Below are 26099 nucleotides of genomic sequence, written 5' to 3'. Positions count from 1 at the left end.
CGTGAGCTACTACTAGTTCTAGACTGCAGCTGTCAAGCGCGTCAGAACGCAACGCGTTACGGTTGACTCTTGAACTGTTCCATCACGACCACCCCAACCACTTCCTCCTCTCAGCTCTTTCTATCAACACCATGCCCCCATCAAGACGGTCTAAAGGTAAACGCAAAGATCCCGGAATCGACATCGAAGCGCTGGCCCGACAAAAGGCCAAATACTTCAGGATCCACGCCGAAGAAAGCCACTTCCTCGCGTCAGATCCCACTGCTCGAGACAAGGCTATCGCGAAGTTGTATCAGCACCCTGAGGTCAAGAAAGGGCCCTTTTGCGTCGAGACCTACATCGGACCTGATGACGACCCCGACGCCTTCCTGCGAGCTGTTGACGAAGTGTTTGAGAATCCCGACAGGTCGATTGACCAGTGAGTAGATTGAATGCCTTTTGTGACGAGTACTCTGGGCACTGATATCCAAGTCTGTCTTCAGACGTGTCTTTCGTATGCATGCCGCCATGTCTGGGCTACTAGTCTTCAACGAGTACAAGATCGAGAGACCTTTGGAAGGCCGCTATGACCTCGAAGAGAAAGTGCAAGTTTGTTCTTCTCAAATGTGAGTAGCTCCTGGTTCGTGTCTGTGGAGGAAGCTGCCCACGCGATTTCCAACAGCCATAATGCGTGGATGAGGGAGAATCTGCCTGCACCCCAGAGTCGCCTCAACGCTTTCAAGGCGCAGCTTGTCCGGGCTCCTGCCCAAGAACCCCTTACTCCTCCACCTTCCCGCCTTCCTTCCACTTCGATGAAGCCTGTCACCCCTGACGTCATCGATGATATCCTGTCGAAGACCAAGCGTGACGATCTACTCAAGATGAAGTTCGTGCTTGACGCGGATGCCCCAGACTCGGAAACTGGCGGCCCCTGGGAGGTCGAGTCGTACTGCACGAAGCGATCCGGAGAGGTGGTGTACAACGTCTTGTTCGAAGATCTGGATGACCCTATCCCGCATGACGAGGCCGGCATGCGCCACCTCCTTCGTGACAGCCATGTTGCCCTGTAGTCGCTCATGTTATTGGAACCCTGGCATTGGCTATCTCGTATGTTACCGTTCGCATTCCCATGTCGTTTCAACGCAGTGTCTATCGCATGACCTCTTCTCATTGTCCCACTTTTGTCCGTCTGGCTTATGTCCTTACATGTATGTGTATACGTGCGTACGCATATCGCTCAATTGCGATAGCTGTGGAATACCCTGATTCATCAATCATCATCTCATTTTCAAGGCAAGCAATGGATTGGAAGTGTTCAACAACGACCTCGCCGTGCTAGACTACCTTCACCTTCTCAATCTCTTGTCTTGGACTTAACAGGAATTCGTATCGTCAAGCACAAGCCAGGAATGCTGGCGGAGTGGCATGCTGAGTGTCTCGCATAGGCCTGAGGTAAAATCAGCTCTTTTGGATCATAATGCAGTCCTGTACACCCTCAATCGACTCATCGGCGACGGAAAGCCGGGGACGAGAGCAGGAACTCGTTGACCCGCTTGAGCGTCACACGGGACGGGTTCGCCGCCGGCCTGCTCGCGATGATCCACTGGAGGCGCGTACGAATAGACTCTTTACTCGGACTGCCAGCTAAAGACAGTTTCGTCAAAGCGGCTGCGTTATACCAGTGCGAAGGACGTACCTTGCAAGCCGGGTTCGACAGCCTTCCCCTCGCCATCGAAGAACAGCTGTATGGCAGCTAGGGCGATTCCGACGCCCGCATCCCTCCCCGAGTCGCAGCACACACAGATTGCATCTCCCATCGCGAGGCGATCCTTGATATAGCGGGTCGAGGTGGGAAGGACGTGCTGGAGGAAATGCAGCTGATCCTTCTTCCCCTCAGCAAGCCTGAGGCGCAAGACGTGCGCCTCCTCTGGTGCGTGATCCGTGGTGTCGCTATCGGTCTCCGAGCCCGGCGAGACATTCGCTGAGACGACGACAAACGAGACCGCTCCGTCGACGTGGGGTATGGTCGGGGAGAGCTTACACGGCATGTCTGGCACTGCTCCTATGAGAACGCGTCCTTGGACGGCTCCGATAGGGGTCGGGAGTGTCGTCCAGACATCGCTCTTGTGAAAGACCTTCGACTCTGCGATGACCTTCGCCACTACGCAAGGCAGGTCTTCCCGGTCACTCGTCAGCAGGGTGTCCATATGTTCCCAGAACAGTTGCGGGGTCAATCCCTGTTGACACGATGATCCGAGATCCGAGATACGTGAGAGGTAAACCATGACGCAACGGGCGGACAGACATACCATGCCCCAGAGCTCGTGGTCGTCACCAGATCCCTGAACGTACGAGAATCCGTGTGAACGCCGCTCAACGCCTTCGCCAACTTGCTTTGATGCAGAGACGCAAACGATCGGAGAGTACTTCAGCTTGTCCAAGGAGTGGAGGTTAGGGAAGACAGACGTGGACGGGGTGATCCAGAGAGGACGGAGAGGTCGTGACAGATATGGGAGGCAATATGAAGACCTCTGATGTCTGTGTTGGTCGACGGTTGGGATCAGAAACATTTAGCGACTCACCGAAAGGTCTCTAGCCCAACCGTCCAAGCGCGCCTTCATCTGACTTCGCTCCTGCTCGCTCACCGCTCCAGCAGGACAGTACAACTCGACATCCCAGCCCTCCTCCTTCGCCTTCTCGGGGTAAACCAGCAGCATCGCGCGGTTGATGACTGCGCACCATATCGGAACCGTCTTCGAGAGTGCATCGGGAATGCGCTTGCCTGCTCGTGTGGAGTCAACAAGGACTAGCCTTGCCATCTGTCAGGAGGAACAATTCACGAATGAGTATATCCTAGCACGTACCCTCCTTCCGCAGCGATGAGTGGGAGTAGATGGAGGTTCGGTCGCCTCAAGTTGAAACTCCAATTGCCAAAATGCCCGTCGGTGGACTTGAAGTATGCGGCCGCTTGCGATGCCTAGCATACACATCATTAGAACAGGTATATCGTTAGGGAAGAATGTATTCTCACAATCTTGGGGTTCAGATACCACGCCCCGCACCTCAGGTTAGCTTCACAACAAGCCCTCTCAACGAACAGTGTACCGGGGACGCATGAAGGGGGATACTCACGCAGGAATGGCAACTCCGGATACGCTTGATGTACCTCCCCGACAAAGTGGACATCCTCGGCAATCGAATGGAGGCGATTGAAGATATCGAGCGACTCCTTTCGCACATAGGCAAGAGCCTCCGCGTTTGCTTGTTCGATATCAAAACCGAACGACATTGCGTCTGTTTTCTTGTACAATTTCTTCTTGGTATGACTAATTGCAGCTTCACATTCGCATAGAAAACATCATGGTGGATGGAGAGTGTTTGTTTGGACAGAAGGTGGACAGTTTGGTGATATATTCTTTGAGTCGTTGCAGAGACAGCACTGAGTAGGGCAAGGAGACAAGAACGAGTCGAAGGATGAAGCTCGATGAAGGCGAAGACAGAAGATGATCGGACGAGTACTCCGGTAACAAGCAGATTATAGGCAATCAATGTGGCGGTGCTATATTGGTTGACAAGGGGGTTGTAACTCAGTTTGTGGATTGAACCGGGCAGACTGGGTCGCTCCGCGCGGTATACCACTACGATCGTTGATTCACGCTGTTGGATGGAAGGCTGAATGGCTCATGGCAGACACATGGGGAAGACGCTGCAAAAAAGAGACGCGCGATACAGTAGTAGCATTGACGAAGCTACTGAGCACTCGCATCTCAAGGGCCACATACAGCTGAAGAACCAAACCAGAAGCCACACAGCTGGTAAGTACACTGGAAATAATGCGGCATTATGGCCCAGCTCTTCCGTCGAGCAACTTGACCCATGTCGAACGGCCGGCTGGTTTGCAACCACGAGAGATGTCCATGAAAGTACATCGCGCGGGATGTTCCGTTTTCTTGAGGTCTGCAGTGACGAGATGAGGCACGCACGATGATCTTTTGTCCTTATACTCACCATGTCAACTACCTCCATACTATCGTACAAGCTCGTATATCTGCTTCTCAACTCCACTGCGATGGAGAGCGAAGTCAGCCACCGCTGACGCTGGACGTTGCAGGATTCGGCAACACTTTACGGGTTGTCGTCACGTATGCTATAGTACAACTTCATGAGGACTTCTCCGCGGCTCCACTAGGATGCAAGGCGATGAGAACAGTTAGAACAGTCATAACATTCTCGTAACCCAACGGTGCTCACCTAGCGAGGACGTGGGCGCCGTATTATATCGTACAACTCTCCAGACTGCTGGTTCCGTATTATATCGTACAAACCTCCAGACTGCTCGGCAAATCCGCTGAGACCCGAACGGAGTCAGCCCAGAACTGTTGCGGGTCGAAAGCGAGGAGCACTCACCTAGCGAGGATGCGGGTGCCACTTTTTATCGTACAACTCTCCAGACTACTCAGAGGCTCAGCTGAAATGCGAATGGAGTCAGCCGGGAGCGTGTCGTCGCGAATGCCGAGGAGCGCTCACCCAGAGACGTGAGCGAAGCATGCCATCGTACAACCGTCGTTTCTTCTTGGACTTCTCTTCGTCGTCACTGTAGGAGATAAGCGAGGTCAGCTCCATTGCGAGACGTCGGAGAAGTTTTCAAGGCTCACATAGCGATATGGGTTTTGTGCCTATGTCTTGAAACTTGGAAGCAAATGGAAGGAAGGGAAAGAAGAAACGTCGTCCGGTGTGCTCTTCAAGGCACGGCTCTTCTGTCGAACAGAAACCGACGGCGAGCGGCTAACAGACCGGCGACGAGGACAGGCAATCGAGAATCTTCTGTGATCGCTGGGTTCGTGTCGGCGAGGGGAGGGGAGGTTCACTGGAGAAGAGGTACTCACCACTGGTAATATGGGTTTTCATGTTTTCCTGACAGGCTTTCTTTCTTGCCTGGTGTTGTGTTTGACTTTACAAGTTATCTGAGCATCGATGTCAGCCCCGCCACCACAGTCAATCGACAGGAGGGAAAGACACGCGGGTTCGAATACGAAGTGCGTACCTGGCGTCCCGCGCTCTGCTATATGGTTTGGTTTCGCATCGCTTCTTTGGCGTGCTCGCCATCGACGCTAGAGAGGCAAGTATGGGCGGCTGAGCGAGCCATGTCGAGGAAGGGTGGGTACTCACCGGCCGTCCTAGGCGGCCGCCAGGGCTAGTGCGCTTGACGAGGAAGGCACGCGACGACAACTGGGATGTCCTGGGGTATTTGATTTGATGGTTTCATAGCTATCAGAGACGATGTCAGCCCAGTCTCGGGCGGGGGCTGGCGGGAAAGTGGGCGGAAGTCGCAAGACTTGGGGGAGGATGTACGGGGTGCGAGAAGAGGACGAGTGAGTGGACGACGCTCACCTGGAACCTCCGAGTGAAACAAAAACTCCAACAACCGGAGGCCGTATCCTGGGCAGTGTGCAGCGACTGAGCGACGAGGATGGGGGATGGAGGATGCATGCATGGAGGGGCTTACCAGCCGTCCTGGGGTACCTCATTCCTCCGCTCGGTCTACTTCGCATGGCGAGGGGGACTTGCGATGGAAGGAGTCCATTGGAGAGAGCAACACGGCAGCAAAAGGTACCTTTAAACCGGGGGGTGCGGCTGACAGGCCAGCCGCGAGTAGAGGCCTCAGCCTTGCTCGGCTGCACCTTCCGACATTCTCCGAGCTCGCGTTAGGCTGCGACTGCATCGAGCAAGACAGTCGCATGTAGAATGTGGTGCGTTGGCAGTCCCGAAGACACACAGCGAGCACGGCAGAGGAGTGCCAGCCTGAGTGCTGCATGGTCGCTGACCCGACGAGCAGGCAAAGATTCAGATAGCATCGCTCGAGTAGAATCTAGCATTGATGTGCATATGTACACGAGTTTCCACGAGGACAATGAGAGCTTGCTTGGACGAGGAGGAGAAGGAAACATGGATGATGGGAGAGAGAAGATAGAGAAGCAAGCGCCTGTATGGCGCGTCCTCCGAGTCGGACGATCAGCTGACCGCGTCTCGCGCTTTGGGTACGATGGAAAGGTATGTCATCCAGGGCCATTGCGAAGACGTCTGGATGACTAGGCAAACCCTCCCATGGAGCCTGACCAGATATGTAGGTATCGACGCGTTAACATTCCATTCTCAATCAGCCACCCGAGCCCACTTCTCGACGAACCCTCCCAATTTCCGCTTGTCTCTCGAGCTCATCTCCGAGTCCTACAGCGGCCAATCGTTAATAACACTCAGCGGTACTCAGTAGATAAGTGAAAGAGACAATGCTGACCTTCTGTAGCCTCGCAGCTGCACTCATGAGCTCTTCGGCCTTCGCACGTGCGTCCTCCTGCAGCGCAACTTGCGCAGCGCTCGGGGCGAATGGCGGGGAAGTATTCACAGGGGAGTTCGAATATGTCGCAGACAGAAGCGTCGCTAAACTTCGTGACCTATGAAAGACCGTGATGAGCAATCGGACATACAAAGAGGCTGGAGGAGACACGGACAGCTCTCCCAAACCGGACCGCAGGCCAGCCGCCCACATATCTTCGGCCTTGCGTGCGGCCGCAAGCCTACGCGCCAACGATGACAGTTCAACTTCAATGTCGGAGCGGTTAAGCAGTACTACGGGCTTTTCCGTTTCTGAGCCTGCCAGGCCTTGCATTGAGCAATTTGTTACTCAGGAGCAGTGAGAGACGCACTCAAATAGCCCTTCAGCAATTCAACGATTTGAGCTTCAAGCAATGTTTCTGAGTCGTCCACCTCGAATTGCTGTGGCGTCTCTGGTAGTCGTGTGCTCTCTACCGCGTCGTTCACGTCCTCCAGTTCTTCGATCAGGGCACTGACAATAGCCTCAGTCTCGAGCGCGACGGTGCTCTTGGCGTGCAATGTGTCGTAAGTGTGCTGGAGCCGCGGTACGAGCTCCCCGCGCATGTATCTCGTGATCTGTAAATGGAGACCTCTAAGCAGCAGCAACAGGAGAAGTTTAATCGTACTCACGTCGTCCAGCCCTTGCTCTTGCGCACGAAGCAACGCGAGTCTGTCCAACCGTCCTGCGAGCTCGAGCTCCAATTTGACGTTGACCTCAAGATTCGGTCGGTCTGCTACGCCATCCCGCGAGACGGCATCGAGGATTTGAGCAATCGCCTCAGCACCCCGTGCCCCCTCGATCCTCTTCGCCATCTTCTCCAACTCTTCCACGTATGCGGCCTCCACCAGTTTCTGCGCCGCATCTCGTCCCTTGGTCGTCGCCTTGAGCTTGAATTGCACGACCTCAGCATCGTGTTGGATGCTCGCATTGAGGAAAGAGCGATAGCTCTCGTCGAGGGTCTGATAAAGATGCTTCGTCGTAGTAGCTACGGCTGCGCGCGAGGAGCTTAGCGCTGCTACCTCAGCCTTGAAGGCTTCAATAGGGTCTGCGTCGTTTGTACCTATGGGAAATACACTCATCAGCTATGTGATGCAGACAGCACCGCATCGCGCACTTGTCTCTTGTAGCGTCCGCAGGGCGAGGCTGGTCACCCGAGCGATCGCTCCATCGGTCTACGTTCACGATACATCATATTCAGTCCCAAATGGCATCCAATTTCCCGAAAGGCCCACCTGGGATGAAAGGTCGGCCAACCGCACTTGCTGTCCCTGAATCTTATCATCCGCGCCTTGGACTTGTTTTCGCAGGGTGCGGATCGCTTCCTTGAGATCCTTTGTGGATTTCCTATAGTAAAGCTCGATTAGCACGCCGATTTCAACTTCACTCCCATGCTCGCAGCGTAAGGCTCACTTTGACGCGCCCAACCGGTGTTTCAGCCGCGCCGCGTGATTCTCGAGCAACTCAGCATCCGATTCTAGAGTACTGGTGCGAGCTCTGAAATTTGTGTCAGCGTGACACGTGCTAGCAGCGGCAACGAAACCGTCCACGATACCTGAGTTGGGAAGGCCGCTCGTACGAAGTCGCAATCTGTGCAGGGGAACCTTCTGAACCACTGACTTTCATCCCTGCCAAGCTAGCTAGACATAAGCATAAGTGTTGATTGTCGAATGCTTGCACCACTCACGCATCGCGTTCCTCGGGATAGAGTGCAATCGGTGAAACCGCGGTCTCCAAGTGACGCCCAGTGTTCCCTTGCAGAGTAGAGTGGTTCGAGCTTGAGGGAAGCTCTCGCGGAATTTGACTCGCAAGCCAATTAAATAACTGCTTCCCAGCAGGAATATCCGCCGCCCACTGTAGTTCGTCAGGTGTGCATTGGGGCCCTCCCAGGTGCGACACGAGCTGCAGGACGGCCGTGATGGTCTCGGGCTGGTCCGACATCGTTCACGATAGCTGCTAGTATTATCACTGTCAGTATCACCGAACTGTTCCGTAGAATCCTATGTCACTGTACCTGCGCTGGTTCTAGTGGTTATATTGCGAGGAGGGTGGCGGTACTGGTGTAAGCTGGGTTGGATATCCGGCGCTTGTAAACCACTACTCGAGCAAGTGATTTCCCACGGCCGCCCCTCCTCCTCCTGCGATCAACTTAAGTAACTCGACGTTGCTGATAGTCAACCGGTGAGTAAACTCTGATTCTAATTTTCTGCTGACAGCGGTTCGGCAAGTCAGGGCTCTCACCTCCCTCCCAGCATCAGCTTTCCCCCGCGAGCGTCCCCGGACGCTTGGGGTCCCTGTTTTACATAGATCCCTCGATTCTCCCTCTCGTACAGTAGCGTACATTGTATGTATTGTGTCCGACATGGGGCTAGGCCCTAAGGGGACAATAAATGGATTGGGAAAGGAAAGAAAAGTCAGGGCTCATGTCGTTCGAGGTGGTACGTATACCTTGAAAGACTTAATCAGCAACAATCGTACTGACGAGAATTGGGTCGTTTGGCGGCCGTCATAACACGTTGAATCAAACGCGACTCCAAAGACTCTGCAAATTCACTCTGACACCAGAGTATACGGCTGCAGAGCACCCTCCGATGGACAATGGATACGGTGACATGATATCGGCCCGCGCTTCAATCATGCTATGCAAGTGCACCTCAACTCGCAATCTGCCAAATACGTGGATAATTGGCCAAGGCCAGGAAGGTAGAGATCTTCGCTTCACGTGGCGAAGACATATTGCTTCATCATCCCAGCCCAGATTGACATAAGCAGCCATCTTGACACGGATAGTCATGTTCTATCCCAGTGAGGCTCTGCAAACCAGATGCCGCTGTAACCTGGGTGTACACTAGTAGTGGGTGAGTGGCTGGACGAACGCCATCAAAGCATGTACGACATGGGTGCTGCTCACCCGGCCCCTCCCACAGTATCGAACGAATGTCCTATCTATCCGTCTCAATAACGTCATCGTCTTATGCCCTCAGGGGACCTTTGCGGAAGTGCATCCGTCGCTTCGCCCGTGTCCTTGTATTCCGATCGGTATGATACTCCTTGTCTACTTTCGAGATAATTGTATTGGTTGACTTCCCTGCAGCTCGCAGTGACAAGCTGTCCTTGGTAGGAGTCATCCAACTGCCCGGCCTGGAAGCAACCCAAGGCTTCTGCATATAAGCCAACTACCTTCATCCTGCCTCCTCGCCATACATCCTTGCCTGTCCCACCATCTGTCCCACTGACAGTTTTGTAATCGCCAGTTCCAACCGCACCGTCTCCTGTCTTCACCGTTGCATTCTAACACGCCTCTATGGAAGATAGACATCCAATTACACGCCCTCCACGACTCTCAATCGAGCTCTGCGAGCATGTCATCGACGCCGTCTATGACTACTACTATCAGTTCATCGTCGAATCGCTAGCGACGCTCTCAAAATGCACCCTCGTCTGTCGCGCCTGGCGGCCGCGCGCACAGATGATGCTCTTCGAATCGGTCTTGATCGGCGACACCGCGAAGCTCCATCGATTCGCAGCGCTGCTCGACGACTCTCCCCGTCTGCGCGAATACGTCCACAGGCTCGCGTTGCGGGGGTACCTACACATCCCAGCCAGTCCAGCTGTGCTGTTTCCCACCATCATGCGCCTGCGGCTCCCCAACCTCACACACCTGTACCTCCAGGACATCACGAGCAAGGAGAAACTGGAGACCTCGCTGCCGAAGGGGGTGAAGGAGCTCCCCTCTGTGCCCGTTCACCCGTATTTCCCGTCTCTCTTGTCTACGTTCAACCATGTTCGCAGGTTGGACTTGGTCCGGATCAGGTTCTGCTCGTTCGGGGACTTATGTCGTGTTCTCAGTGGCTTGTCGGGACTCCCAGAGTTGTCTTGCGACAACGTATCTTGGCAGGTCTTCGGGACGCTGCCGCCAGGCGTGCTGAAAGCGATCTCGAACGCGCATCCTAGAAAGCCGTTCCTCTCAAAGCTACGTACTTTGAATGTGCGTCTCTCTCACAGACGTGTTTGGCTATCCATTGCCATGCTGATGCTCATGACAGTGCTACGATATGGACGAAAAGGGGAGAGCAACATTGGTCGCCTCGCTGGGCCCGTCGGTCTCAGATTTGTCGTTCACGTCTCCTAATACGTATCTCCCTGAGCTACCACGACACCGAGGTCACACGACAGGCACCCCAGCGTTTCGGACGAGAAGAAAGGCGTGCTAATGGGCCAGAATTCGCCGCGCGAGGTTACCTTTCGGCCAGGTTTCAGGCTGAAAGGAAACCTTTTGGCCGGTTGGACTCTGAAATGAGCCAAATGGTATCCTCGCGCGGCGTATATGGCTCGCCTTCTCGCCCGTCCGAAACGCCAGTATGCCTGCGGTGTCAGTCTCAATTGCTTCGCTAAAATTCCCGGCCGTATCTCACAGATGTTCATCTCCCAGATCATCCACCACTACATGGTCCGTCGGGTACTGAACAAGCACCACCCGGGGTCAATCTGGAGCCTGTTCCCAACCTAGTAAAAATGGTATACCTCATCACGGCCGGAATGGAGGCAGATGAGTGCGAGGGTGACGCACTCCGTGCTACTCTGCAGTCATGGAAGGCGACAGTCCGTACACACGACCCACAGTCGGTCACGCCTCGGCGACTGTACCTCCGCCGGCGGTTGCGAAGAATGCCTGCTCATGACTATCCCATGCAGGACTTTGTCGCTGGGTTGGGTGTGGTTGGGCGGCTGGTGGAGGAAGCGCTATGCGAGAAAACCGCAGAGAGCTCACAATCGGGCCTTTCTGGGATCGCCATGAACGTGACGGTCGTCGTGCTGCTGCAGGAGGATATGCTAGAGCGCGAAAGCCCGGAAAGAGCGCGTGTCTCCGAGTCGTTTCCGACCTTCTCGAGGCACAACAGACTTGAGTTGATCTCCGAAGATAACCAAAAGTCACTGCTAGGTGGGTAGAGGCATGTCTCATCTGCGCCGGCCTGCACCACTGACAACAGCAGGGACAGAGCACATGCGCAGTGCGTGTTTAGCCGTCTGCGCAAAGTGACGAAGTTTCTGATGGTCCCCGCAAACATACATAAAGGCTCATTCAGAAGGGCTCACCAGTTGCTACATGGACGGTAATCGCACCGAAAGAGAATATGCTCCCAAAAATGGTTTGCAGACCGGTGGATGCGGAGCATATGACGGGAACGGAGGCGGTCGTGGTACCAAAGCGGTGGACGGTGCATTTTGAAGAGACATATCGAGGGCTGTCATATCACGTAGTGTACGGAGGAGCGCATTGCGATAATTCTACGACCCCGGGTACAAGCTTGGCTTATGGACGTGGATTACAGCTGGCCAGGAAACGATAGACCGCTTCCGGGAAACGCAGCTTGTGGGGTTCGTGTTTGTCCGCTCCATGGGACAGTAAGCGATAGCCAATGGGCACACCTACACACGCGTCTAGATGGAGGAGGTCCACCGTCAAGCGGAGACACCTGCTAGATATGGGCGCGCCCCAGCTTGCCGGTGTTTGTTCATAAACAAGGCCCCAAACGTGAGCGAAACTCGAAAACGGTCTATCGTTTCCTGGCCAGCTGTATGACGATGACAAGATGACTGAAAAGCGACTGAACGAACGCCCGATGCGTGGTGGCGGCACAGAACTAACCGGAAGTCTAGCGGCGCGTCGTCAGATGAGCTCCAAGAATGACGTGGTACCGACTTACGCGGTCAAAAATCACTGGGTGCTGCCATGTCCCTCTTCAACCTCGCATGCTTGCTTCTGAGATACCGCAAGTCAGTAAAGCGACTGAGGGTCACACTCTGAAGTGACTGAACACTTACACAAACCGCCACTTCATTATCTTCTGATGTTGCACTCCCTTGTGCGCTCTGATTCTCCTCGGAGAACACGTCCAGCCTATGTCGCTATCGCGCGGATCGCGCGGTGTTGTGGTATGCGCAAAAATCGTTCTGTCAGCTCTCGTACGCTCTACTAGTAATCTTCCGGATCATGGTGCTTGACCGTCAATCGTCTTGCGGATTCGTCTCCCCTTTCCCGACAGAACCCTCTTCGCCCAGGCTGGCCCCGTTCTCCGATCCCGACTCTCCACTGATAGTCCCCTGCTTGCCATTATCACCTCCCGAACTGGCGCTCCCATCGGACGCAGATGACTCTGAAGAGGGAAGCTTCTTAGCGGCCGCGCGGGCGCGCCTAAGGGCGGAGGCCTGCGTGCTGATCTCCTTCATGATGCTGACAGTGCGGCGAGTAACTGCATCATTGCCGTTGTAACCAACAATCCAATGCACGAATGCGACGAGTGAGACGTACGGTATAAGTATTCGGGCCAAGGCATCCGTAGCCAGGGAAGCATGCGCCCAGGAAAGTACTTCTCGTCGCTCACATAGCGTTCGTGGAACATCGTGGGCAGAACGTCCGCATACTCTGGTTGAAACCGGAGTTCGTCTATAGGCGCCTCTTCCCCGTGGATCTGTGGGGCGACGAAGAGGATGACGAGATAGCAATCTATGTACCACCTGCCGTCGGCGCCTTCGCTTCGGAGCGCAATAAGGTCGACGCCGCCTCGCCAGCGACCCATGATCTTGCTGGCCGCGGTTTGAAGTCCTTGTGATTCGATCTCCTCCAGCACGACGCCGTGCGAATAGCAGAGGAGGTAGAGGTGGCTCCTGGTCATGCCGAAGCCAGCGATCCAGATATCGCAAGGGACCCTAGGGAGCTTCCCGTCTCCACACACTCTGTTTGGCCACGGCATGTATGGATCATAGCTCATCCTTGTGGTCTATGGCGGTCGTGAATGATGGTGACAGATGCGGATGAACGAGGAGTTGCGCTGGCAGTGTTGTGGTAAAGTTGAAACAGGCTTTCGAACCGTGGGACAGGCGTCAGCATACGACATACATGAACATACCATATTTGACCCGGAAAGACGGTTTGACCGTTCTGCTACTGCGCCGACAGGAAGGAGCCCCCATCAAGGTATCGGATCCCAACAATAGCTTGGAGGATGGGTGGCACCGCTACGATAGCCCTTTTCTCCACGATACTTACTGCAAGCTCGCACGTCAGTACCGCGACAACGAATTGGATGCGCGTAAGTATCTCATTACTTGTTCTCTTTCAATCACAGATGGCTCGAATCATATCATCACAGTGTTGACACCAATGCAACATACTTGAAAGAAGAACGTTGCGGATCAAGGCTAGCTTCCAGTCGTTTCTTTTCTTCCACTGTTCACGGACACTTGATATGTTACCCTGTTACCCACCCATTGCATGATATCACCTTGTACGATTTCGCTGTGTAATCCATCGATCCTTCATTGCATGCGGAAATGTCTAGGGCCTGTGGGGATGTCGGCCTCATCCCTCCATGTTTGTCTGGCTGCTAGAGCCTCTGGTGCAGACGCCCGCTTCTCGTTTTCCCGCCATCCAACGGAGGGCGGGAAGAATGCAGACCTACCTAGACACTATGGACAGTTATTGGACAGCGCGGACAGCGGCGTAAGCAGTCGCAAACGTCTCAACCGGGTTGTGCACTGAGTCGTGGCACTTAGGGAGAGGGAGCGGAGTAGAGAACAACGAGAGGAGCGGCCGCGCCGCAGTGTCTCCCACTACACCGTCGCAACGCCTACAGTACCTGGCCTGTATGTGCGCAAAGCTGGACAACTGTGCACTGCCGTCGACTGGGAAGCTAACGAACGGTCGCAGCAGAAGCTGCAACAGCGGGAGTCCATGCAGGTAGTGAACACGCCGATGGAAGTACCGCACGGTGGTCACGGAATCGAGTGGGGACCCGCTTGGATATGGGTCATCACGGTCACGCAAGTACGAAAAGACTGAATCATTATCAAGACGAGAGCGTAGAAGAGACGCACATGCATTGTTATACAACACGAACTAGTATGCTAGTATACAGGTGTCCGCTGGAGACGAAACCGATTGCAGTCAGCTCTTGCATTCACACATCAACGCAGCAGAAGAAAAACGACGTACAAAGAAACCCAATAGCCTATGACCGATAATCCGTCGAGTCCTGCAGCCGCCACCGCTGCAGCGGGCCCCACCACCACACTGACGACGGCCGGTGACTATCCTCGTCCAACGTCGCAGTGCGCGTCGGCGGTCGAGTTACCCTCCGCCTCGCTTGCGTCTCCACCCCGGCAGGGAAGGAGGCTTCGGCATCCCCACCCACTACTGGCGGACGCTGCTGCCATGGTTCCCGCAAGTCGTCCTCGTCGGAATCGAACTGGTCCATCTCATACTCCGCCTGCGCCTGCGCCTGCGCCTGCTGCCTCTGTCTCCGCTGCTGTCTCCGGATCCCGAAACTGCCCAGCCCCCACCCGAACACCGTCTGTCCGCCCTCTTGCGCATCGGGCCCATATGCTTGATTGATACGCTCGACACGCTCCACAGCCTGCTCGCGCGCAGCCGCAAGGTGGGCGTGCCGCAGACCGAGGTACCACCCATACAGGAAACGGCCTGCGCTGTGCTGGTTAAAAAAGTGCGAGATGGCGCCTCCGCTCGTGGTCGTGCCCGAACGCGAGCTCGTGTCCGTCTGGTGCGACACGACGCGGCGGACCGTCTCCCCGTCCGAACCCACGTCCCCGCCCTGTCGCCGCTCGCTGCCGCTGCCGCTGTCGGACGAGTCGCTGCCATCGGAAGCGGGGCTCCGTTGGAGGTCCTGCTCGGGCTGGCGGCCGGTGCAGAAGGCCCCTGTCATGCCCTTCCAGAACGTCTGTGCGCGCTCCTTGCGGACCTTGCGCTTCGCCAGCTTGAGCCGGCGCTTCTCCTGCCGCTTCTCCTCGCGCCGGAGGAGCTCCTCGACCTCGCCGACACCCATGCCCGCCCCGACCCACCACCACCAGCCGAGGAAGCTCTGCCAGAGGACGACGGCCCACATGAGGCCCGGCATCCATGGGTACTGGTCGCGGCGCGGGATGTAGAGGAAGGTGAGCGCGGTGGAGATAATGGCCAGCGTGAGCGCTCCAGCGCCGAAGGCAGCCGTGCCGCCATCCGTACGCCAAGCATCGCGGCGGTTGACGAGGCAGCCCCAAAGAAAGAGCGAGACGGTGAAGAGGAGGGATAGAGTTGCGTTGCAAACGTTTTGGACGGCGGAGGCTACCTTGACGAGCTGTGGGTCGTCGTGTATGCGCAGGACGTGCATGATCGAACATACGATGGCCAGAGGGCCGAGGAGGGAGAAAATGAGGCGGCGCTCGAGGCCGGAAGGGAAGAGCAGAGTGAGGAATTGGATGTGGGTAATCTGCAACCTAGTCAGGGTGATAACGATGCCAAGACGGACGGACGTACCTGAATGAGCCCGGAGGTTGTCGCATTCATGAGAAGCCATGCAGCCAATTCCCCCATCTCCCACCCCGAGTTGTCATCCAAGGGCGGTATATCGACCGCAATGTAATCAAGCATGTAGGGCCACTTCATGCTCTGATCGACAGTGCTTGACAGCACTACTTGCATTGTTGCGACGCATGAGATCAGGAGAGTGGTCGCTGCGGACACTTGAAGGACATAGTTAACCGGAGCAAGCGGCCAGTGGTACTGTCCAGTGAAGATGAGGTGTATGATGAGCACAGTTGTGAGGGTGAGGACTATTCCGAGGAGTAGCAACTGGACGGGTAGAGATTGTGCAAAGTTTGGTCTGTGGACCAAGACGGGGTCATATGGGAAACTCCTAGATCGTATGACGACTCATGAGCGCACAGACATCTTGCCCACAAAGCGTACGTACCCATCATCGGTGGAATTGTCCGTGTCTTGGGATAATGCTTGACATAAGAGACTAAACAAGACGAAGAGAGTAGAACGTAAATCCATCCCGAGTCGTAATGTCGAGGGCCGTCGCGGCGGTAGACCGGTCAAGCTGTCATCAAGAGTTCGTCGAAGTGGTCCAGCTGTTTTCCGCAGTGAATGCGCAAGTAGCAAGGCAGAGAGGATGGTGACTATATGAAGGTCGTGACGGTCGGGAGCAAGCTGCAACAGGCTGCTCAGTTTGGGGAAAGTGCTGTCCGTGTTTCTCGGATCATCGCTCGGGGACTTGGCTCAGGCTGCAGTGGCAGTGGGCTGCCCTGCTCACCCTTTACTCCCATCTCCTCGTCATTGGCTTCACCGAAACAACCAGCTAGTAGAAGTTGCTCACGCTTTTGTGCCGTTGTCTTCTTTCGATAATTGATACTGGACGGAGCTTGGATTTGACATCGAACAGGGCACGTATGAATTCGCGCGACACATGGTCAGTACTGTCTGCACCACCATATCCATTTACACCGCTCACACCGACCCGGTTGTGAAGACTAGTACTGTTCATCAAGGATACATACCCGTAGCAGGAGAAGATGTAAGAGAGACCCGCGAACATATACCTCACGGAGGTGTTCTCCATGTACATCCCGACGGCTCGAGCTATACATACGCATACGGCCCACCAGGAATAGCCGGTCTCATGCGCAACTACTACGCCCTCGGATGCGCAGTCTTCGCGTCCATCGGCGGTCTCACCTTTGGCTACGACCAGGGCGTCATTGCCAATGTGCTCGTCATGAAGGACTTTGTGGCAAGGTGGCATCTGAGTGCCTGGGATACAGGGCTCATGAGTACGTCCTCTCAGCCCATCTCTCTGGTTATGCAGATGCGCTCCAATTCGGTGTGAACTGAGCAGCGGCAACCCTGGAGCTTGGGTCCCTCATCGGTGCGCTCACTGCTGGAGTCCTCACGGACAAGTATTCGCGAAGACAGTCCATCGTTGCTGCTTGCAGTACGTCTCCTTCTACAATACTCTGCGTCTTATCCCTCACTGTTGCTCTTCAACAAAGTCGTATTCTGCATTGGTTCCGCACTACAATTTGGGGCGCAGAATCCCGGTCATCTCATCCTCGGCCGAGGGATCGGTGGACTAGGCGTCGGAGCCCTGAGGTACGTCTCCCGATTCCTGACACACGGTCCTTGGAGCAAGGGAGCTAACGCACGCTATTCAGTATGCTCTCCCCGCTCTACATGGCTGAGATCAGCCCGCCCGAGGTTCGCGGCTCTCTCATGGCCCTCGAGCAGTTTGCCATTGTCCTTGGTGCGGTTCTCGGCTTCTGGACAGGCTTCTTCACCCGCGACAGTGAGTCTAATGCGCATATATGCACTTCTACACGGCCCCAGAGGTCACTCATGACCGTTGCACCTCCAGTTGAAGGTTCGGCGTCCTGGCGAATTCCACTGGGTATCCAACTTTTCCCTGGATTCCTGCTTGGGTTCGGGTGTCTCGCGCTCCCACCCTCACCACGGCTCCTCGTTGCCCAAGGCCGAGTGGACGAGGCCCTCCGCGCGCTCGCGAAGCTGCGTCTACGCACCTCCGCGGAGAGCGCCACAGATCCGTTGCTCCAGGTACGACACTGGCTAGTATCGCTACGATACTAACCCTCACAACCACGCCTGACCACAGATTGAGATGCTCGAGATGCAAGTCGAAGCCGCACTCGTCGAGCAAACAGCTGGGAGTGACGGCGCCCACTCAGTCGCAAAGACTGGCACGCTCCACGCAGAGCTGCACGCATGGGGCCGCCTCTTCGAGCCCAAGCTCATCCGGCGCACGCTCATCGGCGTCGTCATGATGGTCTTCCAGCGTGAGTCCCCGTCCGTACGCTTAAGTCTGTTGGCACTGAACCTGACTCACGTCCTTATAGAATGGAGTGGGATCAACGCGCTGCTCTACTACGGCCCGACGCTCATGCGTTCCCTCGGGCTGCAAGGCGACTCGGTGACGCTCATGTCCGCAGGGGGCATCGGCATCGTCCAATTCTTCGCCGTCCTGCCCGCCATCGTCTTCATCGACCGCCTCGGCCGGCGGCCCCTCCTCCGCTGGGGCAGCACAACAATGGCGCTCGCGCACCTGCTCATCGCCCTCCTCGTGCAGCGCTACAGCGCCGACTGGCCCGCGCACGCCGCCGCGGCGTGGGTCTCCGTCGCGTGCGTGTACACGTTCACCGCCGCGTACGGGATGAGCTACGGCCCGATCGGGTGGATCCTCCCGAGCGAGGTCTTCCCGCTCTCCGCGCGCAGCAAGGGCGTCGCGCTCTCCACCGCGTCGAATTGGGTGAACAACTGTGCGTCTCTCGTGTTAGTTTCCGTTGTTGTACGTATGGCACGCTGACCGGCGTGATGCATACTCATGCGTGTAACGTCCCGACGACACCGCCGCCGCCGATAGTCCTGATCGGGCTCCTCACCCCGGTGTTCATGGAGCGCAGCCCGAGCGGGACGTTCCTCGTCTTCGCCTCCGCGTGCGCCCTCGGCTACCTCTGGTCGACATACTTCGTGCCCGAGACGGCGAACGTCTCGCTCGAGGAGATGGACGCTGTCTTCGGGTCGTCAGCCGGGCGCGAAGACGTCGCATTGAAGCACCAGGTGCGTTTGCGTTGTCATCGCCACTTCTCAGGTGACGGGTTAGTTGTGAGGCTGATTGCATGGTTCTTAATGTGTAGATTGAAGAAGATTTGGGCCTGCATGACCTCGTACGGCAGTGGGCCCGCGAGGGTACGACTACTTCTGGTGGGAGTCGCGATCGCCGTGCCGATTGAGCTTGAGAGGATTATTATATACGGTCGACAACTCGTGGTAATCATTGATACTCTAGAGCGGACACTAACCAAGTATTCGGATATCTCTCTGAACACCCGAGATCGGGACAACTATTCAATGTCAGTATATGCGGCACGAGCGCGCCGCATGCTCATTGCGACGACGATTCGTGATGTTCATTGGTCGTTTGGAGACATGACAATGGGGGACGTGAGATAGGACAGCTGGGAGTGATGCTACGGGACAGACAAGGAGGGTCAGAGGCAAACGCAAGGCGTAGAGAGGTGCACGGAACCGCAAAAAATAAAGCGATCGAAGATGGCGAAGAGCGTGCAAAAGTGTGATCGGAGCCGGGGGGCGAAGGTGAATACTACACTACGATAATACATCCGAGAGATGGATGCGGCGACAGCGATAGACCGGGGGAGCGGGGCAGTGGTAAAAGGTAAAGCAAAAAAGGGGAGGGTTATAAGCGACAACAAACCGGGCAAGATGGCTGATTGTATACAGACAGGGACAGTGACAGTATGAGCGATCGACGACGACGGATTCTTGTGATACACGGTACGTAGGCCAACAGCGATTCACCAAACAACGAGCGACGAGATAACGAACCACATCGAGCACCAGGAGCAGGAAGGCGCACGAGGCACCAAGCTCATACGCCATAGCGCGTCGCGAGGCGCTCCTGGATCACAGGCGGGAACGTGGCGACCTGGGCAGCCCAGCCAACCGCATCGTGCTGCTTAAAGCCGTTGAGCAACGTCTGGAACATGCTGTTCAGCTCTGGGGACGGCTGGTTCCACCGTACGATCGCGTTGCAGAACCACAGCAGACTCTGTATGACACGCGTGCAACATAAACATACGTCAACGGTCGCTCTCATCGTGCCACAACGACGCAGGCAAACACACCTTCGTGATACCCGCCGGGTTCGTCTGGACGAGCGTGCAGAGCCCGCGGAACGCCGAGTCCTTCTCCTCGTTGTCGCGGATCTCGTACAGCGCCTGGCACCATGCCTGCGCAAAGTCGGGCAGGAGGGGCGCGACGAGCGCCGGATGCATGAGGCCGATGCGCCCGATCGACACCGCCGCGTTCTCGTGGAGGCTCCTCGGTGCCTTCGGGTGGAGCAGGATGGGAATGAGTCGCGCGATGAGAGGGCGAACCCATTGCTGGAACTCGGGGTCATCTGATGGCCAGAGCAATGTCAGCTGTGCCCTGGGGTGCCGTACAGCGGTGCCCGACTTACCACGACCGTACCGAAGCGCGACTTCGCCGACGGCCCAGGCTGCGTTATTGCAAGCACTAATGAACTCCACCTTCGGTTCGGGGTCGAGCTGCAGGATCAGCTCCTGCATGATCGCGGGAACGTGTGGTCTCAGGAGCGGGAAGCAGTTCATCGCCATGTCTCCCACAAGCGCGTACCCTGACTGCCGTACGGCAGCGTGCGGGTGGTGCAAGCACACGGTCAGCAGCGACAGCAGATTCGGCTGGCTACGGTTAATGTGTGGCTCAAGGGCAATCCCGAGGCCCTGCGTGAGACCAGACAGGAGATCGAGCGCAACGACAAGGAACGAGCGGTCAGGCTCGTCCATTTCAGGATTTTGCTGATACGCCTGGTACTGCAGGAGCGAAGTGTGAACGATCGTTTGACAACGGTCGAAGATCGGGCCTGCGTAGGGAAGGAATGCGGGACCCATGGCAATCGTGACAGACGCCAAACACTATAGATCGCATCAGCGAACTGAATTCTCTTACAAGTACGCATCCAACATACCTCAAGCAGAGGAACGAGATCCTCGTCATCATCCTTCAGCTTCGACCATCGCTTGAGCAATGGCGGCATGAGGATTTCAACGTATGTCGGGTTCTGCAATGCTGTTCCGACAGCATCAGCGAGTGTGCCGACGGCGTCGTAGAGGATGAGCATATTCTTGTGCTGGTACTTGTCGAACGCAAACACTAGGTTGCGCAGCACGGGTTCCAGATAGGGCGCAAGCTCGGGCCCTGCATCTTCCTCAAGCGTTGCAAAAGCACTGCATCCTGCTTCTTGTACGCGCTTATTGTTGTCAAGGACCATCCGGAGGAGCTGCGCATAACGTCAGCTCAGCGTCCGATCTTGCGAAGCATGGATCGCTCACCCCCTCCAAAGTAGGGACGAAGAATTGATTCTTGTGTTCTTCTGAGATCGGCTGGGTGCACCAGCTGGCATATCTCCCTAGTGTCCAACACGTGATGGACCGGACCAAAGGCTGCATTGATCCACCATTAAGCATTCACCCAGCGCCGCGGAGCTTTTGCGACGCACCTTGGGTTCATTGAGAGTATTGATCAGATATGGAACAAGTGTCGGTAGATGGGGCTCAATCGCCTCGATGCAACCTGCAACACAACTCTCAACAACAACGTCGCGCAAGATCGCGACAGACGCACCTTCCGCCATCGCGCCCAATGCAAGAATACCGCTCTCCCTCTGCAGCCACTCATCGCTCCAGAGCTTCGTCTTCAGGGGCTCAAGCAGCACGTTCAGCAGATCGGCGCCAAACCGGACAGCAAGAACGTCCAGAGCGGCCGCCGCGCACTTGCGCAGGTTCCATTCCGTGGACATCTCCTCCGCAAAGTCGTCGTCGTCCAGGTCGTCATAGTCATCGTCGTCCTCATCGCCGAGTTCCTCGCCGTAGGCGCCGCGCTTGGTTGAGGAGCCGTCGTCGCCGTTGGCCTCACGCTCGAAGCCATGCGACTTGCCGCCATAGTGGCGCGGCTTGATGTCGCTCTCCTTGTCCGGAACCGCGGCATCCTCCTCGTCTCCCTGCAGCCACAGCAGGTCGTCTTCGCTGTAGACCATGCAGTCAAGCAGGACGGGGGCGACCTTGCCCAAGAGCGGGTGCAGGTACGGCGCGAGATCGGGATCCTCCGCGAACGTGAGCCAGAACTCGCAAGCCTCCAGCGCGACGTTCTCGTTCTTGTCCTTTGTCGAATAGAGCATGTATTCCGCGACGTTGTTCATTTCCGGCATCAGCTTCTCCGGCCTTGACGCCAGGAGCAACACGAGCGCCTGGCATACGTGCCGCCGCACGGTAGGGTCCTCGTCGGACGCACGCTTGAAGAGACAGGCGATGAAGGTGTCTATGTGCGTGAACAGGGCCTGGCAGCCGATCGGGACGAAGTAGGATAGACACGCGATCGCGTGCGCGCGCATTTTGGAAGATGGATGTTCGGAGAGGAGGATGAACTTGGGAATCATGTATTCTAATGGCATCGTGCCATTGATCTCGACGTCGAGCTTCCGTGGGTAGTCCTCACATGCCTTCTCGAGGACGTTGAATGCAGCCTGAGAGGAAGATGAAGATTAGAGATCTGTGAACCGCGGTTATAGGTCACCTCGAGCGAAACATGGACGCCCTCGCTGTCCGATCATAAGCAGACAGGGCCAATCAATAGGTATTATACGGAATGCCTCCGCAAGGTACGACGTAGCCGCCACAGAGGTGGCGGTCAATGTCAAGTGGCGAGCATCGCATCCAACAAGACAACCAGCAAATAGGCAACGTCTTGAGCGCAAGGGATAACACCACCTCTTTCAAGTACAAAACCAAGGGGGACGACCAAGGGGGACAAAGCATCGTTCGGTTAAAGCACGTACCTCTTGCTGGTCCAAATTTGCCGCTTCCAACATATGCACGAGCTGCTGCAAGCACTCGGGCCAATTCTTCGGCTCCAGGATGCCGAGGAACGCGACGATGTCCTGCGAAGCCGCGTTTCGAATCATGATCGACGGATCCCCGAAGGCTGTCAGGACGGCGGACTTGACAAACGCGGTCACTTCTGGTGCGGCGCGGAGGATGAGGCGAGCATTGTTCTTGAGGAGATAGCCTGCAATCGTGCGGATGCGGTCGTCCTCCTGCGGCAACGCCGAGAGGATGTATGCGAGGTATGCGATGTAGTCCGGCGCACGGGTGAAGTTGTTCAATTTCTGGCAAATGAGGGAAACATGAAGCGGCGCCGAGGGTATGAATGAGCAGCGATGGGACGTACGTGGGTGATGGTGCGCTGCACGGCGCTGTTGCGTGTGTCGGTGGACTCATGGATGGTTTGCAGAATCTCCTGCAGGCCTGCTGGCTGGGGGGTCCAAGAGGCCATGGCTGGAGAGGATGAGGGAGGAGGATGAAGGAGGAGAACGCGTTGAGGCTCGAGACCAATATTTGCGAAAGTAAGTAATCGCTTATCACGAATCTAACCCGCTTAGCCGAGACAAGCGGCGATCAGTGAAACAATTAATTATTGTCAGCTTACTCGGGCGTTTGCACCTTGCTTAGCTCGTCTAATCGCATGCTTCTCTCGTCCACCCGCTCTACGTCCTCCAGTCGACCGAATGATTATATAGATGACCAGCACGGAGCAGAACGCCAGAGAAATTCGGAGCTCGGGCATAATACACCCGTCGATCTCCTCCAGGGCGCCTAACACGTAAGTCCTCACCGAGATGACAAGTGGTTATTTACCCCACATTGTCTAGACCCAGAAAACCATCGCTTTGTGCCGTTACATCTCCTCTACCTTCTGCCCTGCCAACTGCCCTTTCGAGCTGAAGGGGTTAATCACAGCCATCCTTTGCCCCGGGGCCGCAACGTGTACGAGCGTGTACGGCGACAAACCATAGCCGCAAGCCGTGTCGCAGATCGTCGGTCATCTCAGGCGCGACTGGCACAGTCACGGTGACACCCAGCGGTATGTGTTCGCCCTTGCCTTCTCCCTTCTCTTCTCTTCTCCAGCCCCACTACCGTCTGTCTCGACGGACATGAACTTCCTCAGATCGATGGTAGTGCGGCAATGATAGCTGGCTTCCCAGAAAGGGCGTGCGATTGACCCCGGATTGGACTGGCCCGAGGGCTCATCATGATTGATTCGAAGTCGATAGAAGCTCACGCCCGGTGTTAATTTCGACACCCGAGACACGAGACACGAGACGCGAGCCCGTCCGTGCATGTCTCTCTCTTCTCGACGTTCAACTGCGCTGCAGTGTGAGGGGAGGGAGGATCTATGTAAAGGAGGTCAGCGTGTCTCTTATGCCTTATGACTCTATGGCCCCTTAATAGCTGCCTGTTCGCCGTGGCGGCGCCCAGAGGGAACTGCGGTGGGGCGGAGAAGTCGAGCTCTTCGCGTGTCTTCCTGACCAGTCGCCTCGTTCTCGAAGATCCTACTGCACGCGTCAGACTCTACGCCATGCATTCAGTCCCTTGCCCAGGTGCTCGCTGGCACGGGGAGTCATCGACATGCCCCATGGCCCCCCACCGCCCCACCCCCACCGAGGTTCATCTCGCTGCCGTGCACTGCAAAAAGTTCGCGCTGAGCGAGATCGGAGCCTATCCAGATTCCACGCAGAGTGACATGGTGCATGGCATGTCGCCGTAACCCGTTCTCGGTTAGATGCCGTCGCAGCACTGCTGCCGTTAGTCTGAAGTATAACTCTGATGGATGATGGCGCAGACGGGCGGAACCTCAAGAAGGCCCCAACCGCGCAGTTCTGCAGTTCTGGGTGCGCATCGCATGCACAGATGGCGACCTCTCCTCTCTAGGCTCACGGACGATCCGAAACGGGATGGTGACTGGTGCTTGAGCAGGTCCGCGGCCTTCAGGTCATCGACATCGCGCTGGCGGCTGCGTACGTCCAGTGTCCCACCGCGTCTCAGTCCAAGGGATCAGGACGCTCAGTAGCCCACGCGGTCCCGAGGGCCAGCATGGGCTCGGACGTCCCCTCGTGGCGCACGTCGAACAACTGTGGCGCGATCAGCGAGCTTCTTGGATATGCGTGTGCACTGTGGCATGCGCATGGACGTGCCGCGAATATGATAATGACAGGAGGGGGGATGACGACGAGACATGTCAGTCAGTGGGTTGGCTACCGACCGACCTAAGGCCTTCCTAGTCTTGTCCGGCTGGCCGTTGAACGTTGAACAGTGGGCAGCACGTACAGTACCGGAGTCTCTGGCATACGCACACGCATGGTCGGATGAGTCTTGCAAGACTCAAGATGGCACGTACGTACGTAATCAATTTCTAACTGGTTTGTCTTCGTCGTTCTGGAAGTGGCAGCAATGGCGCCGCCGGGATCCGGAGTCGGGACCCGGTGGTACTACATACTACTGAAGCTTGAAGCCTGAAGTACTGATCAATGCCACTGGCAACCGCACCGAACGACGAGGTTTTTGAAGTCTCCAAAGATAGCCAGGTACACGTGAAGCCGCGCACGGTGCCCCCCCGCCCCGGGTCCCATTTGGCTTGGTCTGTCGCTGTCGCTGTCACAGTCAGTGTCAGAGTCTGCTGCGCGCTGTAGCCTGTCACGGTGGCAGTGGGCACCTGGACACCGCGGACTTACGCCTGAACCTGAACCTGGCTCCGACGCACCTGCACCTACTTAGTACTCAAATCTGCGATAAAGCCCGTGCAAGCTGCAACCAACACCCAAAAGACTGACTGGTACTGACGTCTATGATCAAAGAAGCAAGAACCCAATCCGAATCCGTCTCCTAGTATTACACCGTTCCAACCAAAGGGGCGAACATGAATCCAATCCCAAATCCGAATAAGTAGTCGAATAATCAACAGGTAAAGGCAAAAGTGGAGTACGAAGTCTGGATCTGAAGCCCAAAAGGCGTAAAGGGGCGAGGGGGAGGGGGGGAAGAATCGGCATGTGCATAATGGGCGGCGGCGGCGGTTCCAAATTGCTATGTATGCACTGAGATACGAGGTATGTCTATGAGCTCCGGGGAATATGTATAATATACACATGCGAGCGAACGTTAAGGCAATTGGGGGGGGTGTTTGGTTGAAGGATGCGGGGGCAAGTTCGAAGAAAGAATAGGTGCGACTATGCTCAGTGCTGTGCTGCGTCTACTACTACTACGGTATACGTGCGTGCGTGCCAGAGAGGGGAGGGTCCGTCCATCTGTCCTGGTCCATCTACGTACATACAGTGCACAGTGCACATGTCGATATCCAATCCGATGTCCGCCTGTGCGTGCGCGTGCGCGGGGGGCCGCATGGTCCAATACGTGGGTGGGCGGCACGAGGTATGCGGTATGCGGTGTGCGGTGTGCGGTATGCGGTGCGCATGGTATCAGTGGTATGCAAGGCAAGGCAAGGAAAGGCAAGAAGCAAAGATGGGAG

The 26099-nt window shown here is 56.1% G+C and overlaps 11 protein-coding genes across 11 annotated transcripts; 4 read left to right on the top strand and 7 right to left on the bottom strand.

Annotated features, from left to right (window-relative positions):
• Positions 1-1244, top strand: L226DRAFT_615235 (uncharacterized protein). Its single transcript, XM_067686748.1, has 3 exons — positions 1-418; positions 483-605; positions 662-1244. The coding sequence occupies exons 1-3, from the start codon at positions 132-134 to the stop codon at positions 1047-1049; spliced, it is 798 nt and encodes a 265-aa protein (XP_067532530.1). The 5' UTR covers positions 1-131; the 3' UTR covers positions 1050-1244.
• On the bottom strand, positions 1149-3471 carry L226DRAFT_537706 (initiator tRNA phosphoribosyl transferase). The gene is made up of 7 exons (XM_067681362.1): positions 3112-3471; positions 3011-3051; positions 2844-2956; positions 2562-2790; positions 2289-2510; positions 1676-2216; positions 1149-1623 (listed from the first exon to the last, which is right to left on the bottom strand). Exons 1-7 carry the CDS (start codon positions 3266-3268, stop codon positions 1484-1486), a joined length of 1443 nt encoding a protein of 480 aa, XP_067532529.1. The 5' UTR covers positions 3269-3471; the 3' UTR covers positions 1149-1483.
• Positions 3472-5046: 1575 nt separating this feature from the next.
• On the bottom strand, positions 5047-5598 carry L226DRAFT_166211 (uncharacterized protein). The gene is made up of 2 exons (XM_067672590.1): positions 5149-5598; positions 5047-5090 (listed from the first exon to the last, which is right to left on the bottom strand). The coding sequence occupies exon 1, from the start codon at positions 5471-5473 to the stop codon at positions 5174-5176; it is 300 nt and encodes a 99-aa protein (XP_067532528.1). The 5' UTR covers positions 5474-5598; the 3' UTR covers positions 5047-5090; positions 5149-5173.
• A 138-nt stretch (positions 5599-5736) lies between these two features.
• L226DRAFT_512580 (uncharacterized protein) lies at positions 5737-8403 on the bottom strand. The gene is made up of 11 exons (XM_067678344.1): positions 8364-8403; positions 8037-8305; positions 7905-7985; positions 7763-7846; positions 7585-7696; positions 7467-7524; positions 6982-7412; positions 6684-6927; positions 6489-6630; positions 6275-6431; positions 5737-6207 (listed from the first exon to the last, which is right to left on the bottom strand). The coding sequence occupies exons 2-11, from the start codon at positions 8288-8290 to the stop codon at positions 6133-6135; spliced, it is 1638 nt and encodes a 545-aa protein (XP_067532527.1). The 5' UTR covers positions 8291-8305; positions 8364-8403; the 3' UTR covers positions 5737-6132.
• A 1250-nt stretch (positions 8404-9653) lies between these two features.
• Positions 9654-10563, top strand: L226DRAFT_573616 (uncharacterized protein; the record flags this gene model as incomplete). Its single annotated transcript, XM_067684888.1, has 2 exons — positions 9654-10337; positions 10396-10563. The coding sequence occupies 2 exons, from the start codon at positions 9654-9656 to the stop codon at positions 10561-10563; spliced, it is 852 nt and encodes a 283-aa protein (XP_067532526.1).
• A 151-nt stretch (positions 10564-10714) lies between these two features.
• L226DRAFT_166138 (uncharacterized protein) lies at positions 10715-11527 on the top strand. The gene is made up of 2 exons (XM_067672589.1): positions 10715-11291; positions 11344-11527. The coding sequence occupies exons 1-2, from the start codon at positions 10865-10867 to the stop codon at positions 11388-11390; spliced, it is 474 nt and encodes a 157-aa protein (XP_067532525.1). The 5' UTR covers positions 10715-10864; the 3' UTR covers positions 11391-11527.
• An 831-nt stretch (positions 11528-12358) lies between these two features.
• L226DRAFT_573615 (uncharacterized protein) lies at positions 12359-13122 on the bottom strand (the record flags this gene model as incomplete). The annotated part of the gene is made up of 2 exons (XM_067684887.1): positions 12359-12603; positions 12663-13122. 2 exons carry the CDS (start codon positions 13120-13122, stop codon positions 12359-12361), a joined length of 705 nt encoding a protein of 234 aa, XP_067532524.1.
• A 1081-nt stretch (positions 13123-14203) lies between these two features.
• Positions 14204-16357, bottom strand: L226DRAFT_554292 (uncharacterized protein). The gene is made up of 4 exons (XM_067682987.1): positions 16099-16357; positions 15663-16041; positions 14346-15615; positions 14204-14275 (listed from the first exon to the last, which is right to left on the bottom strand). The coding sequence occupies exons 1-3, from the start codon at positions 16182-16184 to the stop codon at positions 14362-14364; spliced, it is 1719 nt and encodes a 572-aa protein (XP_067532523.1). The 5' UTR covers positions 16185-16357; the 3' UTR covers positions 14204-14275; positions 14346-14361.
• A 548-nt stretch (positions 16358-16905) lies between these two features.
• Positions 16906-18931, top strand: L226DRAFT_467682 (general substrate transporter; the record flags this gene model as incomplete). Its single annotated transcript, XM_067676086.1, has 9 exons — positions 16906-16960; positions 17026-17121; positions 17180-17279; positions 17342-17472; positions 17542-17738; positions 17797-17977; positions 18038-18457; positions 18562-18758; positions 18836-18931. 9 exons carry the CDS (start codon positions 16906-16908, stop codon positions 18929-18931), a joined length of 1473 nt encoding a protein of 490 aa, XP_067532522.1.
• A 659-nt stretch (positions 18932-19590) lies between these two features.
• On the bottom strand, positions 19591-23072 carry L226DRAFT_573612 (ARM repeat-containing protein; the record flags this gene model as incomplete). Its single annotated transcript, XM_067684886.1, has 9 exons — positions 19591-19770; positions 19847-20121; positions 20182-20656; positions 20710-21021; positions 21074-21184; positions 21241-21314; positions 21366-22263; positions 22576-22905; positions 22968-23072. 9 exons carry the CDS (start codon positions 23070-23072, stop codon positions 19591-19593), a joined length of 2760 nt encoding a protein of 919 aa, XP_067532521.1.
• Positions 23073-25211: 2139 nt separating this feature from the next.
• L226DRAFT_165949 (uncharacterized protein) lies at positions 25212-25863 on the bottom strand. The gene has a single exon (XM_067672588.1). It carries the CDS (start codon positions 25719-25721, stop codon positions 25344-25346), a length of 378 nt encoding a protein of 125 aa, XP_067532520.1. The 5' UTR covers positions 25722-25863; the 3' UTR covers positions 25212-25343.
• Positions 25864-26099: the final 236 nt, after the last annotated feature.

The sequence above is a fragment of the Lentinus tigrinus genome (assembly GCF_003813185.1).
Source record: "Lentinus tigrinus ALCF2SS1-7 unplaced genomic scaffold L226scaffold_26, whole genome shotgun sequence".
NCBI lineage: Eukaryota > Fungi > Basidiomycota > Agaricomycetes > Polyporales > Polyporaceae > Lentinus > Lentinus tigrinus.
Note: the sequence above shows the minus strand (reverse complement) of the source record. Positions and strands in the feature narration are given on the sequence as shown.

What these genes read in the sequence shown, in the direction of transcription:
- L226DRAFT_166138 (XM_067672589.1), top strand. Translation starts at nt 10,865, where the DNA reads ATGGTATACCTCATCACGGCCGGAATGGAGGCAGATGAGTGCGAGGGT. An exon ending in TAACCAAAAGTCACTGCTAG is followed by an intron (nt 11,292 to 11,343) that starts GTGGGTAGAGGC and finishes TGACAACAGCAG; the next exon opens with GGACAGAGCACATGCGCAGT.
- L226DRAFT_165949 (XM_067672588.1), bottom strand. Translation starts at nt 25,721, where the DNA reads ATGTGTATATTATACATATTCCCCGGAGCTCATAGACATACCTCGTAT.
- L226DRAFT_615235 (XM_067686748.1), top strand. Translation starts at nt 132, where the DNA reads ATGCCCCCATCAAGACGGTCTAAAGGTAAACGCAAAGATCCCGGAATC. An exon ending in CCCGACAGGTCGATTGACCA is followed by an intron (nt 419 to 482) that starts GTGAGTAGATTG and finishes GTCTGTCTTCAG; the next exon opens with ACGTGTCTTTCGTATGCATG. An exon ending in CAAGTTTGTTCTTCTCAAAT is followed by an intron (nt 606 to 661) that starts GTGAGTAGCTCC and finishes GATTTCCAACAG; the next exon opens with CCATAATGCGTGGATGAGGG.
- L226DRAFT_554292 (XM_067682987.1), bottom strand. Translation starts at nt 16,184, where the DNA reads ATGGATTTACGTTCTACTCTCTTCGTCTTGTTTAGTCTCTTATGTCAA. An exon ending in GACAATTCCACCGATGATGG is followed by an intron (nt 16,042 to 16,098) that starts GTACGTACGCTT and finishes CATACGATCTAG; the next exon opens with GAGTTTCCCATATGACCCCG. An exon ending in CAACCTCCGGGCTCATTCAG is followed by an intron (nt 15,616 to 15,662) that starts GTACGTCCGTCC and finishes ACTAGGTTGCAG; the next exon opens with ATTACCCACATCCAATTCCT.
- L226DRAFT_166211 (XM_067672590.1), bottom strand. Translation starts at nt 5,473, where the DNA reads ATGCATGCATCCTCCATCCCCCATCCTCGTCGCTCAGTCGCTGCACAC.
- L226DRAFT_512580 (XM_067678344.1), bottom strand. Translation starts at nt 8,290, where the DNA reads ATGTCGGACCAGCCCGAGACCATCACGGCCGTCCTGCAGCTCGTGTCG. An exon ending in ATTGCTGAAGGGCTATTTGA is followed by an intron (nt 6,631 to 6,683) that starts GTGCGTCTCTCA and finishes AAGGCCTGGCAG; the next exon opens with GCTCAGAAACGGAAAAGCCC. An exon ending in CGGTCCGGTTTGGGAGAGCT is followed by an intron (nt 6,432 to 6,488) that starts GTCCGTGTCTCC and finishes GGTCTTTCATAG; the next exon opens with GTCACGAAGTTTAGCGACGC.
- L226DRAFT_537706 (XM_067681362.1), bottom strand. Translation starts at nt 3,268, where the DNA reads ATGTCGTTCGGTTTTGATATCGAACAAGCAAACGCGGAGGCTCTTGCC. An exon ending in TCCGGAGTTGCCATTCCTGC is followed by an intron (nt 3,052 to 3,111) that starts GTGAGTATCCCC and finishes CTTGTTGTGAAG; the next exon opens with CTAACCTGAGGTGCGGGGCG. An exon ending in CTCATCGCTGCGGAAGGAGG is followed by an intron (nt 2,791 to 2,843) that starts GTACGTGCTAGG and finishes ACAGATGGCAAG; the next exon opens with GCTAGTCCTTGTTGACTCCA.